Source organism: Rana temporaria, chromosome 8, assembly GCF_905171775.1.
Source record: "Rana temporaria chromosome 8, aRanTem1.1, whole genome shotgun sequence".
Lineage (NCBI taxonomy): Eukaryota > Metazoa > Chordata > Amphibia > Anura > Ranidae > Rana > Rana temporaria.
Window position 1 is genome coordinate 53,946,194 of NC_053496.1, and position 14,013 is coordinate 53,960,206.

Below are 14,013 nucleotides of genomic sequence, written 5' to 3' on the forward strand. Positions count from 1 at the left end.
AGAAAAGATAGCCCTCCCTGGTTCTGTAGCAGAATCAATCACGTGCAAAAAATACAGTCAAACTAAATTCTGCCCACTATTGCTTTGAGCTGGTGGGGTGTACTGGTAATAAAGTGTCATGTTGAGTTGATAGATGATGAAACATCAAAGGTTGTCACATGATTATCTCATAAATCTAGGGGAGCAGATGACGATAGATTTAGGGGCGACGGATAAAGCCTCATAAATCTTGGGGTGCAGATGACAGAATCTATTAGAGATGAGAGAGCATTCTAGCTTGAAGGGAGTGAAGATGGAAAAGCATTCTAGATTTAAAGGTACATTTAGGAGTGACAGATGATGACATATTTAGAAATGACAAGTCTTTTGATTTGACAGGTTTTTATGGTTCTATAATAGAACATCATAACTTTGACTTCTGACACATGGTAGTGTTCTAGATTGAGAGAGGCGACAATCATCAAAGCATTCTATTGGTATAGGTTTAGGGCGACGGTTGATGAAAGTGATGTAATCCTTTTCCATATTGAAAGAAGACTGGAAAATTTATAAATCTGCTTCCAGAGTGTTTTTTTTTTTAATTTTTTTTAATTAATACATCAGAAAATGTTTTTTAGGGTGACCAAAGATCGCCTGACTGCACATGGCCATAGAGACGGATATTCTTTGGGAATTGATGATCAAAATGATCTTTTAAATCCCCAAATTGATTATTTCCCTTTTCTAATAAGATTGCAGGTGAAGTTTAACAAGACTTGTCTGCTGTGTGATATCTCATTAAAACTTTGTGACTGAGGAGGAAACGTTATAGATTTAGGTGTAATAATACACCACTATGGATTTTGGGGTGATGGTTTATAATGTGCCATAGATTTGGGGTGAGTCCGAATGAAAGGTTATAGACTTGGGGGTGATGGATGATGAACTTTATAGATTTAGGGGGTGATGAAGGATAATGTTTTATATATTTAGGGGGTGATGAAGGATATTGTTTTATAGATTTAGGGGGTGATGGAGGATAACGTTTTATAGATTTAGGGGGTGATGGAGGATAAAGTTTTATAGATTTAGGGGGTGATGGAGGATAAAGTTTTATAGATTTAGCAGTGACCAAGTACAAACCACTATTGATTTAAGGGTAAAAAAATATTGAACTGTGATTCAGCACTGATGGAGAACAAATTTAAGGGGGGGTGGGTGATGAATGATTTTGGTATAGCTCTGGGGGTGATAGATGATGACCCTTTAGATTTAGGGGAATGAGAGAATGTTTGATTAGCATTTTGAAATGTAAACTTGCATTGGGGAGTGGAATATCCATTACTGTGTAGGTTCAGTTACAGTTGGAGTTGCAGTAGCCGGGTTGACGGTAGAATCCATATGATAACACACGCCACATGTTTCTTTAATGCTGTTTACTGGGATTGGTTTACAAAAGGAGTAAAACATGGTCACTTTGTAAGGTACTTTTTTTCCCTTAGCTTAGTAAATGTGGTGAAAACTCAGTTTGCAAGAAAACCCAATGCATGCAAAAAAAAGTATTTTAGCTTGCACGTGATTGGATGATTAAAGTCAGCTGAGCTTCACCTCATTTACCAAGCGAGAGGAGATTTCCCCTTGAAGTAAACAGCCTAAACTCTATTGTAAATCAACCCCAGTGTCCACACGATGAAGCTCCTAAAAATCCATCTTCTATGGTACGCTATTAATCTGTTTTGAAAAAAATATCGTGTATTTTGTGTCAGTTATTGATCCAAGGCCAAAGTTGCCTTCTCATGTCGTGGTAAATAAATTGGTGATCCTAATCAGTCATTGTCTGTGTCTTGTGTTGATGGCATTTAGGACTTTGGGCTTTTGCTAGATCCCCAATAACCTTCAGTCCCTTTTTTAGGTTTTGGAGGTGATAAGTATTGCTAGTCCAATGAGTACTGTACTTCGCTGTTAACTCCTCGATAGAACATTAAGATGTGAGCGACGTTTGGTTTTGTAACATTGGAGTTGTGTTATTATATTATTATTATGCTCCTGACACCGAAAACACCATATTGTTTTACGTTTATTACACCCAACCTTTTTTAATTTATTTTTTTAAATGAAGTGCAGTAGAATTATTAATTAAAACATATATAAAAATGTAGTTAATAATAATAATAATAATAATAATTCTAATGTATATAATAAAGGGGTGCATTATTATTCATATATTTTTTAAATAAAATACATTCGAATTATTAGACCTGCTTGGCAAATATTTCCCTAAGTGAAAATGGAAAATGCATAATGTTAAAGGAACTGTATACATGCAGCAATAAAATAGTTGGATTTGCATGACAGAGTTTGAGTGCTGTTCACATGTTCATAAAAGATCCATTGCATCCACTTATCCTCACATAAATGGTTACAGACTATTACAATTGCTCATGCATTGAGTATGTGTAGGTGGTATGTAATATGACTCGCACAAATACTTCATTTTTGCAAGAAAGGGCAGGGGAATTTTTCCAAGGGCTTGGTGAATTGTGTTTTGAAAATTCTCTTTGCAAAGAATAACCCGTCGGGTGCAAGAAAAGTAAAAAATGCATTTTTACTTGCACATTTTAGCATTGTGAAAGTCAGCTGAGCTTCTCCCACATTCACAAAGCCACAATTCTGGGAAAAGTTACCTTGGAAAAGTGAACAGTCTGCTTTTATTTAGTAAATCATGCTGTTTGCTTTATTGAGAAAGTGGGTTTGATTTACTAAAAAAGTAGAGCGTGTTTATTTGGTAAAGGGATTCTACTAAAATTCCTCAGCTAATTTGGTGAAGTTTCACTTTACCCAATCACCTGCAAAGAAAACCAAAAAACCCAAGAATTTTACTTGTGGATTATTGGATGATGGGGAAAACAGCAGAGCTTCACCTCATTCACGAAGATAAGCTTGGTGAAAACTCCTTTCCAAAGTGATTTGTGCTCTTCTTTTAATTAACCCCAGTGAGTTCCATTTAGACAGGCTGATTTACTGATTTGAGAATGTTCACACAATAAAATGTGTGTTCAATTCAAATATCTAGTCCTTTGCAGGTGAAAGAAATGAACATGGATTTTTCTTTTCACTGATTGATTGAATGATTGAAGTGAATATTCACACATTTTATTGTATGAACCTTCTCAGATCCTTTGTAAATCGGCCTGACAGTGAGTGCGCCTTTTTCCATACCACAGTCTCTACACCATGCGCTCGATAAACTGCATTCATTTTATATTTGAAGTGATACTGGGGTTGATTTACTAAAACTGGAGCACTTGGAATCTGGTAGCCAATCGGCTTCTAACTTCAGCTTGTTCAATGAAGCTTTAACAGTAAACCTGATTGGTTTCCATGCAGAGCTTCACCAGATTTTGCACTCTCCAGTTTTAGTAAATCTCCCCGTGTCTTCTACAATAAATGACACAGAAAGCTTAATCTGAATGCCCACAAGTAATAATCAAATTTATCCTTCCACCCGAAGTAGAATGTTCACGTGTCAGCGTTAAGTCGCCATGCTCAGTGCAGCCCTTAATGTGAACAATCTGTTTACAGAGCAGCACCAGGCATCCCCTCTTGGCTTCTCTGAGCTTTGATAGGGATATGAAAAATGTCCCACCATGCACCACAGGCTTCAGAGTGATCGCAGATATTTCATGGTGGTTGACAGCAGAGATTTCTCCCAGTGGAAATTTTTTGTTGCAAATCATAACAAAGGAAATATGTTCTATGTGCATTTTCCTTTTTTCTTTAAATCTGTTTATATATTTTCATTTTACTTGTTATTGTTTCTTTAAGATACATTATTTTAATTGACATCATTACTATCGAAAATAGAAATGGTAATTATTTTTTTGTAACTATGCATTGCCAATCTGTGACTGACTCGCCTTCCTTGCAGACGGCTTCTTCTCTACCAAATCGGCATATAAAGAAAAGAACAGTAGTGGTATTCAAGTTCTCTGCGGTTTTCTGACTCTATACAAAAATACTTTTATTTTCTCAAAAAAGTTAATATGACACATTGGTGTCTTCATTAGTGGTAGTTGGCACGGTTGATGTTTACATGTCTTCATGATCTGTGTTTTTTTTGTTTTTGTTTTTTATAATTTTTGTATACAGTTGGACGACGGCAGAGTACTTGGATGTCTACTTTTTATTTTATTTATATGAGATCATTAAATGCCTGTTCCAGGAGACATAAATCTTGTTGCTGTGTCTTAGAGTAAATCAGGGAAAAGTATTTAACATGCACACAATTTTACCAGCCCACTTTGATATTGTAGCAGCTGTAGAGCTCTTTCTGTAATTGTAGAACTAATGTATATAATTAGACATTACGCCATACTTCTATCGCAGTAGAGCATGCTTCTAACCTGAACCCATTCTAGCAGTTTTACAGCACTTCGGATCAACATCCAGAATATTGTGTTTTTTGTGGAGCCAACTGATTATTGTTTTTAAAATGAAAATGCTGTATATTTTCATGGCCTGTGCTTTGAGTTAACAATAGAAAAAAACGATTTTGAAGGGAATGTTGCTGTTCAGTATGGTCATTCTCCCCCTAGTGGTTTCCTGTATATCAGACAAGGGCAGTTATAGCTGCTTATATAAAATCAAGAACACTCGGTGTAGTGTGTGTGTGTGTGTGTGTGTGTGTGTGTGTTTTTTCTTTCTTTTTTCTTATCAGCCTGAGTTATTAGACTTGCATTGAATTGCAAGAATTTCTAAGGTGCAATAACTTTGTGGTTATGCTAAGTAGTGCTAATGTGAAAAAATGGCTGCCACATATACACATGCAATTAAAAACCAGCAATAAAAGTAAGGTTTAATCATTACACTTTTGAAAGGTTACTTGAAATAAGCTGATTATTCACCTATACAGCTGAAATTTTAATATACAACTTTTACATATTTTATCTTTTAAAAAGTTTAAGAATTCTCTAGTAACATATATAGGATTGTATTCAGTTTCACAACTCTTACTAATTGTCACATTTTAAACAATATAGGGAGAAGCTAAGCTTTGCTAGGTTATTACTGCTGTATAGCACAAGCCTTAACATCGTTTTTAATTACCAGTAAATGGAAATGTAGACCCGATTATAAATATTACTCTGTATAATTATTAGGGCCATACAACACGATGACAGTAGTTTCCCTGCAATAAGTGACATTTTTGTTGCCATGCTAAAACTTCATAAAACAAGGCAGAATCAGAATATATAATTTTATTTTTTTCAAATAAACATTTTTTTTTTTTTATTGTTGTTCAGTAGCTCTAAGAAAGTTGCTCATTGCTTTTAAGTTAACTTTGGTTCTAGTTGTATTTTTACAATATGAAAGCTGTTTGCATAAAGCTGTTATGATGTTGAAGTTGTGAATCAATTTATAAGTAATCACTAAAGTAAGTTACAGGCCTTTAAAGCCTTCTGTGCCGTGTGAGATTGTGTGGCGTTACCTGAACAATTCCAGTCAGCAATGCTAAACAGAGGGAGGGGACATATTGTTTATAATGGCTGCTTTTGAAGCACAGACCTATTTATCATTAGCAAGTTTTGTAGCATTTAGTACTCGGTGATTCATCAGTGTTTACTGTACTTGGTTGGCTACTAGTTTTGCATTAAACCAAGCGTTGGAAGGCCAGTAGAACATGCAAGTCTTCTTTTTTTTTTTTTTTTAATGGGGCAGTTAAATTTACAGAAATTTTGTAGGACAACATTTTAATCAGATGGAAAAAAATTCCTAAAAGTAAAGAATTTTATTTTCTTTCTTGAAACGCATATCAAATATATATATTTTCTTTAATGAAGATGAGCTTGGGTGATTTATTACAAGGGTAGTTTTGTAATGAATGTTAAGGTGTTTCCTTGCTATACTTCTGCTGTATTTTTATTTCATTATGTTAAAATGCTTTGTTTTTTCTTTTCACACCTAATCTAAAATATAAATCGAACACAAGTTAATTTAAAACCGGTATTTAAGCATTTTTTATGTACTTGTAGATTGTGCCGAGACTGATGTTAATGCATATTCAACTAGAGTAAGATTGCATCAGAAAGTCTTTCAGCAGATCTCCAGTTGCATGATTTGGGAGGAATGTACATAAATGCCGTCTTGTCAAACCAGGAATATATGCTCTGTGCATTAACGCTTATTTTCTTGCGTAAAAGAGGCCTAAATGGAGAACGTTGTCTAGCTTTAAACCTTATAAAGACAGTTTTTTTTCTTAGCTGTACATGAGAAACATTTTTAACCCTTTTACAGTCATTAGCATGTTCACTTGATTGCCATGTTCATTACATTACAACCCATTTATTCTTCCTTTTAAAAATTTATTTTTTATTTTTTGTAAATCTATGCTTTTAGTTTTGATGGATATTGTTTTTAATATAATCTTTTTCTGTTTAGGCCCCCAAATACATCAATGGAAGAATAACTGAAGATCAAAGGAGCAAAAAATGCACAAGGTGGGTTAAGCTATAAAACAATATAACTTTAAAAATGTATTTTTATCTAGATTTGTTATTTCTAATTAAATGATGTGTCTTGGGTGCAGGCATTGAATGCATAAGAGATTCCATTGTTTTACTTATGTACAGGTGCATCTCAAAAAAATTATAATATTATCAAAAAGTTAATTTTATATTTCAGTAATTCAATGTGAAAAGTGAAACTCGTATATTATTATATAGACGTGTTACACACAGAGTAATGTATTTCAAGCACTTTCTTTTAATTTTGATGATTATGGCTTACAACTAGTGAAAACCCAAATTTTGGTTTCTCGTAAAATTTGAATATTACATCAGACCAATATAAAAGAGATTTTAATACACAAATGTCGACTTGCTGAAAAGTATGTCCATGTACCGATACGTATACACTTAATACTTGATCAGGGTTCATTTTGCATGAATTACTGCATCAATTCGGCATGGCATGGAGGCGATCAGCCTGTGGCACTGCTTAGTTGTTATGGAAGCTCAAGTTTCTTTTGATGGTGGCCTTCAGCTTGTCTGCATTGTTGGGTCTGCTGTCTCATCTTGACCATACCCTACAGTTTCTCTGTGGGGTTTATGACAGGTGAGTTTGGTGGCCAATCGAGTATAGTGATACCATGATCATTAAAACAGGTATTGGTACTTTTGGCAGCGTGGGCAGGTGCAAAGTCCTGCTTGAAAATTAAATCGGCATCTCCATAAAGCTGGTCAGCAGAGGGAAGCATGAAGTGCTCCTATAATTTCCTGATAGAGGGCTGCGCTGACTTTGGGCTTGAGAAAACACAGTGGACCAACACCAGCAGAGAACATGGCTCCCCAAATCATCACTGACTTTGGAAACTTCACACTGGATCTCGTGCAACTTGGATTTTGTGCCTCTTCCTCCAGACTCTGGGACCTTGATTTCCAAATGAAATGCAACATTTTCTTTCATCCGAAAAAGAGGACTTTGGACCACTGAGCCAACGATCCAGTCCTTCTTCTCCTTAGCCCAGGTAAGAGCCTTCTGACGTTGTCTCTGGTTCAGGAGTGGCTTGACACAAGGAATGTGATGTTTGTAGCCCATGTCCTGGATACGTCTATGTGTGGTGGCTTTTGAAGCGCTGACACCAGGTGTAGTCCACTCCTTGTGAATCTTTCCCAAATTCTTGAATGGCCTTTGCTTCACAATCCTCTCAAGGCTGCGGTTATCCCTGTTGCTTGTGCACCTTGTTCTTCTACACTTTTTCCTTCCACTTAACTTTTCATTAATATGCTTAGATACAGCACTCTGTGAACAGCCAGATTCTTTAGCAATGACCTTTTGCGACTTGCCCTCCCTGTGGAGTGTGTTAATAACTCTCTTATGGACCACTGTCAAGTCGGCAGTCTTCCCCATGATTGTGTAACCTACTGAACCAGACAGAGACAATTTAAAGGCTCAGGAAACCTTTACAGGTGTATTGAGTTAATCAGCGGATTAGAGTGTGACACTCTACAATACTACATTTTTTTCACAATTTTCAAATTTTTTGAGATACAGAATTTTGGCTTTTCACTAGCTGTAAGCCATAATCCTCAAAGTAAAAAAAAGAAATGCTTGAAATATCACTCTGTGTGTAATAAATCTATATAATATATGCGTTTCACTTTTTGAATTGAATTAATGAAATTAACTTTTTTTTTGGGATGCAACTGTATACGTTTTTGAATGTGTTTTAATTTCCACCATTGTGTTTACAATATCCATTTTCATTATATTTTTATAGGTAAATGCCGGTCACGGATTTAATTGACCTTCACCCACAATTTCTCAGCTAAATCAATGATGCGTTCACCAAGTAAAGACTTTTTTATGGATGCAGAAGAATCTACATCTGCAAAAGATGGCTTATGGGATTATGGTGGAAATGCTTTTGTCACCAGCCAACCAAACACAGACTCGTTTTCCATAAATGAAAAGGTTTTACATGGACCCGAGGCAAACCCTGTTCAATCTGTAAACCAAGTGGGGGAAAGTAGTAGCCTAAATGACACAGCTGAAATAACTTCCAAGTCACTATGTAAGAAACAAACCGCAAGGAAATCAGTGGGCAGAGGAAGCCTTAATAATGGAAATTCAGAAGAGCAGAATGCAGAAATCAAGCTTGAACCAAACCTAGATGATGATTCTGCTAATATAGCAGCTAAGGTACTTCACTTTTTCTGTCAAAAATGCAAAAATGGCATTCGATACAGCCCCAATGATCTTCAAAAACACTTTCTAATATGCCACAATGGAGAATCACCCCTCTATCCATGTGAAATGTGTAACTTCTCAGCTAGTGATTTTCAGGAATTTAAACAACACCGAAAAACCCATAGAAGTGCACTAGTTAAATGTGAGATCTGTAACAATGACTATTTATATACCTTATTAGGCTTAACAAAGCATTTCTCAGTTGCGCACTGTGTCAATGGCCACTTCAGCTGCTCAAAGTGCAGATTCACCACCAGAGATGTTGGCACCTTTGTTCAGCACATTCATAGGCATAATAATGGAATTGAATATGCTTGTCAAAAGTGCAACCATATTAGCTACTCAAAAGCAGAGTTCCAGAGGCATCTTCAGGGACACAGTACATTGTTGCCATTTAGCTGTCAATACTGCAACTACAGTGCAATGCGAAAGGATTTTATTGTGAAACACATATTAGCCAAGCATGCAGAGCATGTTCACACGAGAGATGAACATTTTGTAGACAATGCTAACGCGCATATGGCACAAACAAATGCTGGACCGAAGCATGTTTTAAAAAATTGCCCAACGGATATTCAAGATAAATCATGGCGACAAGACGGAACAGAAAAAGCCGGAGAAAGCATTGAAAGGTCTAATAGTATGCAGTTTAAATCGCCAGATAAAGACCAATCTGTGAAAGACATTTGGGTTAATGTTAACTCTGAACAGCCTTTAAATGATGGACCTTCACCTGTAACCACAATAAATTGCAACAAAGAGGATGCAAATACACAAGGTAGTTTGGGACTCTTACAAAATGTAGTTCACGGGCCAACTGTGCTAATGGTAAAAAACAATAAAATCACTGTTCCAGCAAATTACAGTGCAACTTTTGTGGGTTACAAAATGGTTAACGGAAAGCAAAACCTGGTTATTAAGTTATTGCCTTCCAATAAGCAGCCAACCAGTACTTCACAGCCATCACCTCAATCATCAAATAGCTTGCCTCGTTTTTCTCACAGCACTAATCATGGATCATATGGAGCACCAAATAATACAGAGAATCGTTTGACTCCATCATTTAAACCTTCTCCCTCAATGCAGAACTCAGCGCCTGGAACTCCAGTGGAGAAACAGTCTACATCTGTGTCGGCTACAACTGCAGCACTTGGTTCACTCATTGCAAGAAAAAATGAATCTCTTTCCAGGCTGGGAACCATAAGCAGACCACCCTCTTTTGAAAACCCACACAAAAATGTGCCCAGCTTTAATTCACCAACATCATCGGCTTCAGCTATAGGCAGGAAGATCAAAGAAGAACCTGGGGAATACAATATTAACGAACACCAGTTTTTTGACAATGACCATAACCGTGAAACTGCTAAGGATCAAATGCATTCTTCTACTTCTACTTCTGGGTCAAGTCAATATGTTGATCCAACTACTGGATTTGTGTATAGACCTCAACATCGCAACGAAAGCAGTGGAATGACATCTGCCGCAACCATGTATTCGAAGGACCTCAACAGTTCACTTTTACATTCATCCACAGCAAGTGGTCTGGGGAATTTCCCTTATTCTGCCTTTCCACCTAAAAATGCCTTTGGAATGAGAGGTGTCCAATTTAATGACAGATTCCCAAGACCGACAGAAATGAACAAAAGTAATGCACCCTTCATGCCAAGGATTACTTCGGTATTTTCATTACAAAGCCGTATGCCTGATCCAAAACCTTTTCCAAAAAACACGTACTTGCATAACATACTGCAAGATAACAAAAGAGTAAATGACAAAGTCTGCTTAACAAAAACACCAGGCCCACTTACTAGCAACAATGCATCTGCTTTTTCAAAGCAGTCATTGTCCAGCCCTGTTCCAAGATTTGATAGTCGTATACCTAATGGTAATGTTCCATCAGCTGTGTTCCTGAAGCAAGAACCCGATTCTTCAGGATCTGGTATTAAAACGTCTTTTTCCACGAGAGTAAGCGAGCTCATAAAAACACACTCTGATTCAATAGTTAACCAACAGCTGACAAAAGACAGAATCGGCACTATAACAAAACCTGGAGCCGCTGCTTTTCATTTTCTTCGCGCACCACAACACTCTGGTATGCCACAGGGCAATACTGTTCTTTATCAATCTGGTGCTAATAGGTTTACATTGCCGTTTTTTGCGAATAATCAGCCTGGTGTAAGAATGATGACATCCCAGACAAGAGCTCCCAATACAGCAACATTCACCAATCCCAGCCGGGTTAATGCACCGGTTATGCTCAATACAAAACCTGGCATGGTATTAACAATTGCCAATGGACCATTTGGTACCATAAGAAATGTGACGAATGTGAATAATGGTAGCTCTCAGGTAATGAGTACGATGAACACTATAGGAAAAATGGCACTTCCTAGATTACAGCGTCCTCCTGTACCTCATATTTTAAAGCCAGACTTTGGAAACTCTCCAAATAATCTTTCAGCCAATATAATTTCTGGTTCTTCTGTAGGAAGCAAACTTCCAATTAACCTGAATGTTCTCCAGTATTGTGTCAACTCAGATGGGTCAAGAGGAACAACTGGAAGTGTAGATAGTAACAAGCAACAACACATGCAAAAGCAGCCATTTTATGCCCTTTTGCCTGATGGAAAGCAAGCGGTCCTGCTAAACTATGTTTTGCCAAATAGTGCTTCAACTTCAAACATGCAGAAAACTGTCCAGGTGAACCAGGTCAGCCGGGCACTCGTACCAAAGAAACCTGAGGAGGTTCAGCATGCCACTTTATTGGGAAATAGTGATCAGATGAAGACCATGTCAGCATCATCAGTTAAAGAGGAGGACACTAGTGCATTTGATGGCTATGGCGGAAAGGTGCCTGCAGGTATAGTCAGCAGTGCAGTATGTTTGCAGAGTAAGCCAGCAGAACGAAGACTTTGTTTAAGGTCCAACTCTAGTTCTGCTTCATTAGAAGATCATTTTTCTCCTGAAAGTGATGACAAAACAGTCTCTCCATCTTCAAAGGTGCCTAAATCAAAAGTCAAGCAAAATAATTTGAATATATTATCAAATTCTAAAAATAGGTCTTGCAAAAGAAAAATATCAGATTCAAGCAGTTATGAAGCAGACTATGAATTTAAAACAAAAAAGAGAGTAATTGAGCACATTCAGGAAGTCCCACGAAAGCAAATGTTGCACAGAAAATGTAAGGCAAAATCGTATACAAGTGAAGTAGGAAGTCCTCCAGAAATGCCTTCACCAACACCACCACAATCACCATCTCCGCCACCGCCAGAACTTACTAAGGATGTAGTAAGGGCACTAACATTGTTTCCTGTCAATGCTAAACAACTTGTAACGTATCCCCAAAGGGATCAGCCTGTTGTTGTGTTAAACCATCCAGATGCTGATATTCCTGAAGTAGTTAACCTTATGAGAACCATCTCAAAGTTCAATGCTAATGTTCTTAAGGTGTCATTGTCTAAAAGCACACTTGAAGCCCTTCTAGAGTCAGGGCTACTGAGTGATGGGAGGCGCAACCGCCGTTCGAAGCCTGTGAGCCCTGTAAAAGAACGATTTGTCCTTAAACTGACCTTAAAGAAAACTAGCAAAAACAATTACAAAATTGTGAAAAATACACCTACTGACAGGCTTCAGGCTAAATTTAACTGCTGGTTTTGTGGTAGGGTTTTTGACAATCAGGATGAGTGGGTAGGACACGGCCAAAGACATCTCATGGAAGCTACAAAGGATTGGAACACGTTGTTTTAACAGTTGACTCTAAAGAGTTTTACTTGTTGCTTGTAAGATTGCTGTTCATATTTTCCTGTTTCTTACCAGCGTTATTTTCAAAGTGTTTCTCTTTTCACCATTTTTTTTTTCTCACTACAATCCAGTCCAGTATTTTGACATAAAGACTTACACTATTGCTATTTTGGCTTTTCATCAAAACCTTTTTACTTTTTTGTAATTTTTCTTATGGAATATGATGTGAACTTTGAGTATTCAAAATAATCACTTTTTTTTTTCGTGTTTAAATTACTGGAAGTAATATGGGGAATTAAGTGATTAAAAAAATCCATCAGTGCAAGGTTTGTTGAACTACAGTGAAAGAATTGTTTACAAAGCCATGTATAATTGTGTGAATTCTGCAGTTAATATACAGGTGTGTACTTTGTATATTCTTACAGCAATGACTCAGACTTAATGTACACTTCGTTTTCAATTGCCAGAAAAATGTATAATAGTACACCTGGTCAGAAAGCCTTGAAAAACACCTAATTTTTCATCTGTCTAAATTTTTATACAAAACTTCGTAAAACACCGTTTAACTTTTTTTTGTCAAATGTAAATAAAATAAAAAAAGCATGATTGCCAAGACGTTGAGATGCTTACATTGCTAATTTTGATGGAAATTAAAAGTGAATAATTGTGAATGGCTGTATATATGCATCTTGTTATTTTTGCAAATTCTGTGTACAAAATTGTGTACTCTTTAAATTTCTCTATTAAATAATATTCCATGTTTTTAGTTTGAAATATAGATTTTAGTGTCTCAACAGAACTCTAAATCTCTAATGAGATTACATGATATATCTCAAAAACACAGGTTCATTTTGCGACTATTTGTACTGTCTCTAAATTGTATTCTTTGTTATAACTGGAAGCAAGGAAAAGTGTGTGTGTGTGTGTTTTTTATAATAAATAAATAAATATATATATATATATATATATATATATATCTATATACACACTCACACACTGTCTCACAAAATTGAATACACCCCTCACATTTTTGTAAATATTTTATTATATCTTTTCATGTGAAAACACTGAAGAAATTACACTTTGCTACAATGTAAAGTAGTGAGTGTACAGCTTGTATAACCATGTAAATTTGCTGTCCCCTAAAATAATTCAACACACAGCCATTCATGTCTAAACCGCTGTCAACAAAAGTGAGTGCACCCCACTTTTGAAAATGTCAATATTTTGTGTAGACACCATTATTTCTCAGCACTGCCTTAACCCTCTTGGGCACGGAGTTCACCAGAGCTTCACAGGTTGCCACTGAAGTCCTCTTCCACTCCTCCATGATGACATCATCCGTTTGAGGATGCCCTACAGATGCTCAATGGGGTTTAGGTCTGGAGACATGCTTGTCCAGTCCATCACCTTTACCCTTCTTTAGCAAGGCAGTGGTCGTCCTGGAGGTGTGTTTGGGTGTTGTTATCATGTTGGAATATTGCCCTGTGGCCCAGTTTCCGAAGGGAAGGGGATCATGCTCGGCTTCAGTATGTCACAGTACAT

General features: G+C 36.7%; 1 protein-coding gene across 2 annotated transcripts in view; it reads left to right on the forward strand.

The window, feature by feature from the left end:
* Positions 1-13,242, forward strand: part of ZNF518A (zinc finger protein 518A) — a 127,867-nt gene extending 114,625 nt beyond the window's left edge. For both annotated transcript variants that reach the window (XM_040361813.1, XM_040361812.1), the window contains 2 exons: positions 6,418-6,476; positions 8,258-13,242. In XM_040361813.1, the coding sequence (XP_040217747.1) occupies positions 8,314-12,474 (4,161 nt within the window). In that variant the 5' untranslated portion in view covers positions 6,418-6,476; positions 8,258-8,313 and the 3' untranslated portion in view covers positions 12,475-13,242. The remainder of the gene's footprint in view (positions 1-6,417; positions 6,477-8,257) is intronic.
* Positions 13,243-14,013: the final 771 nt, after the last annotated feature.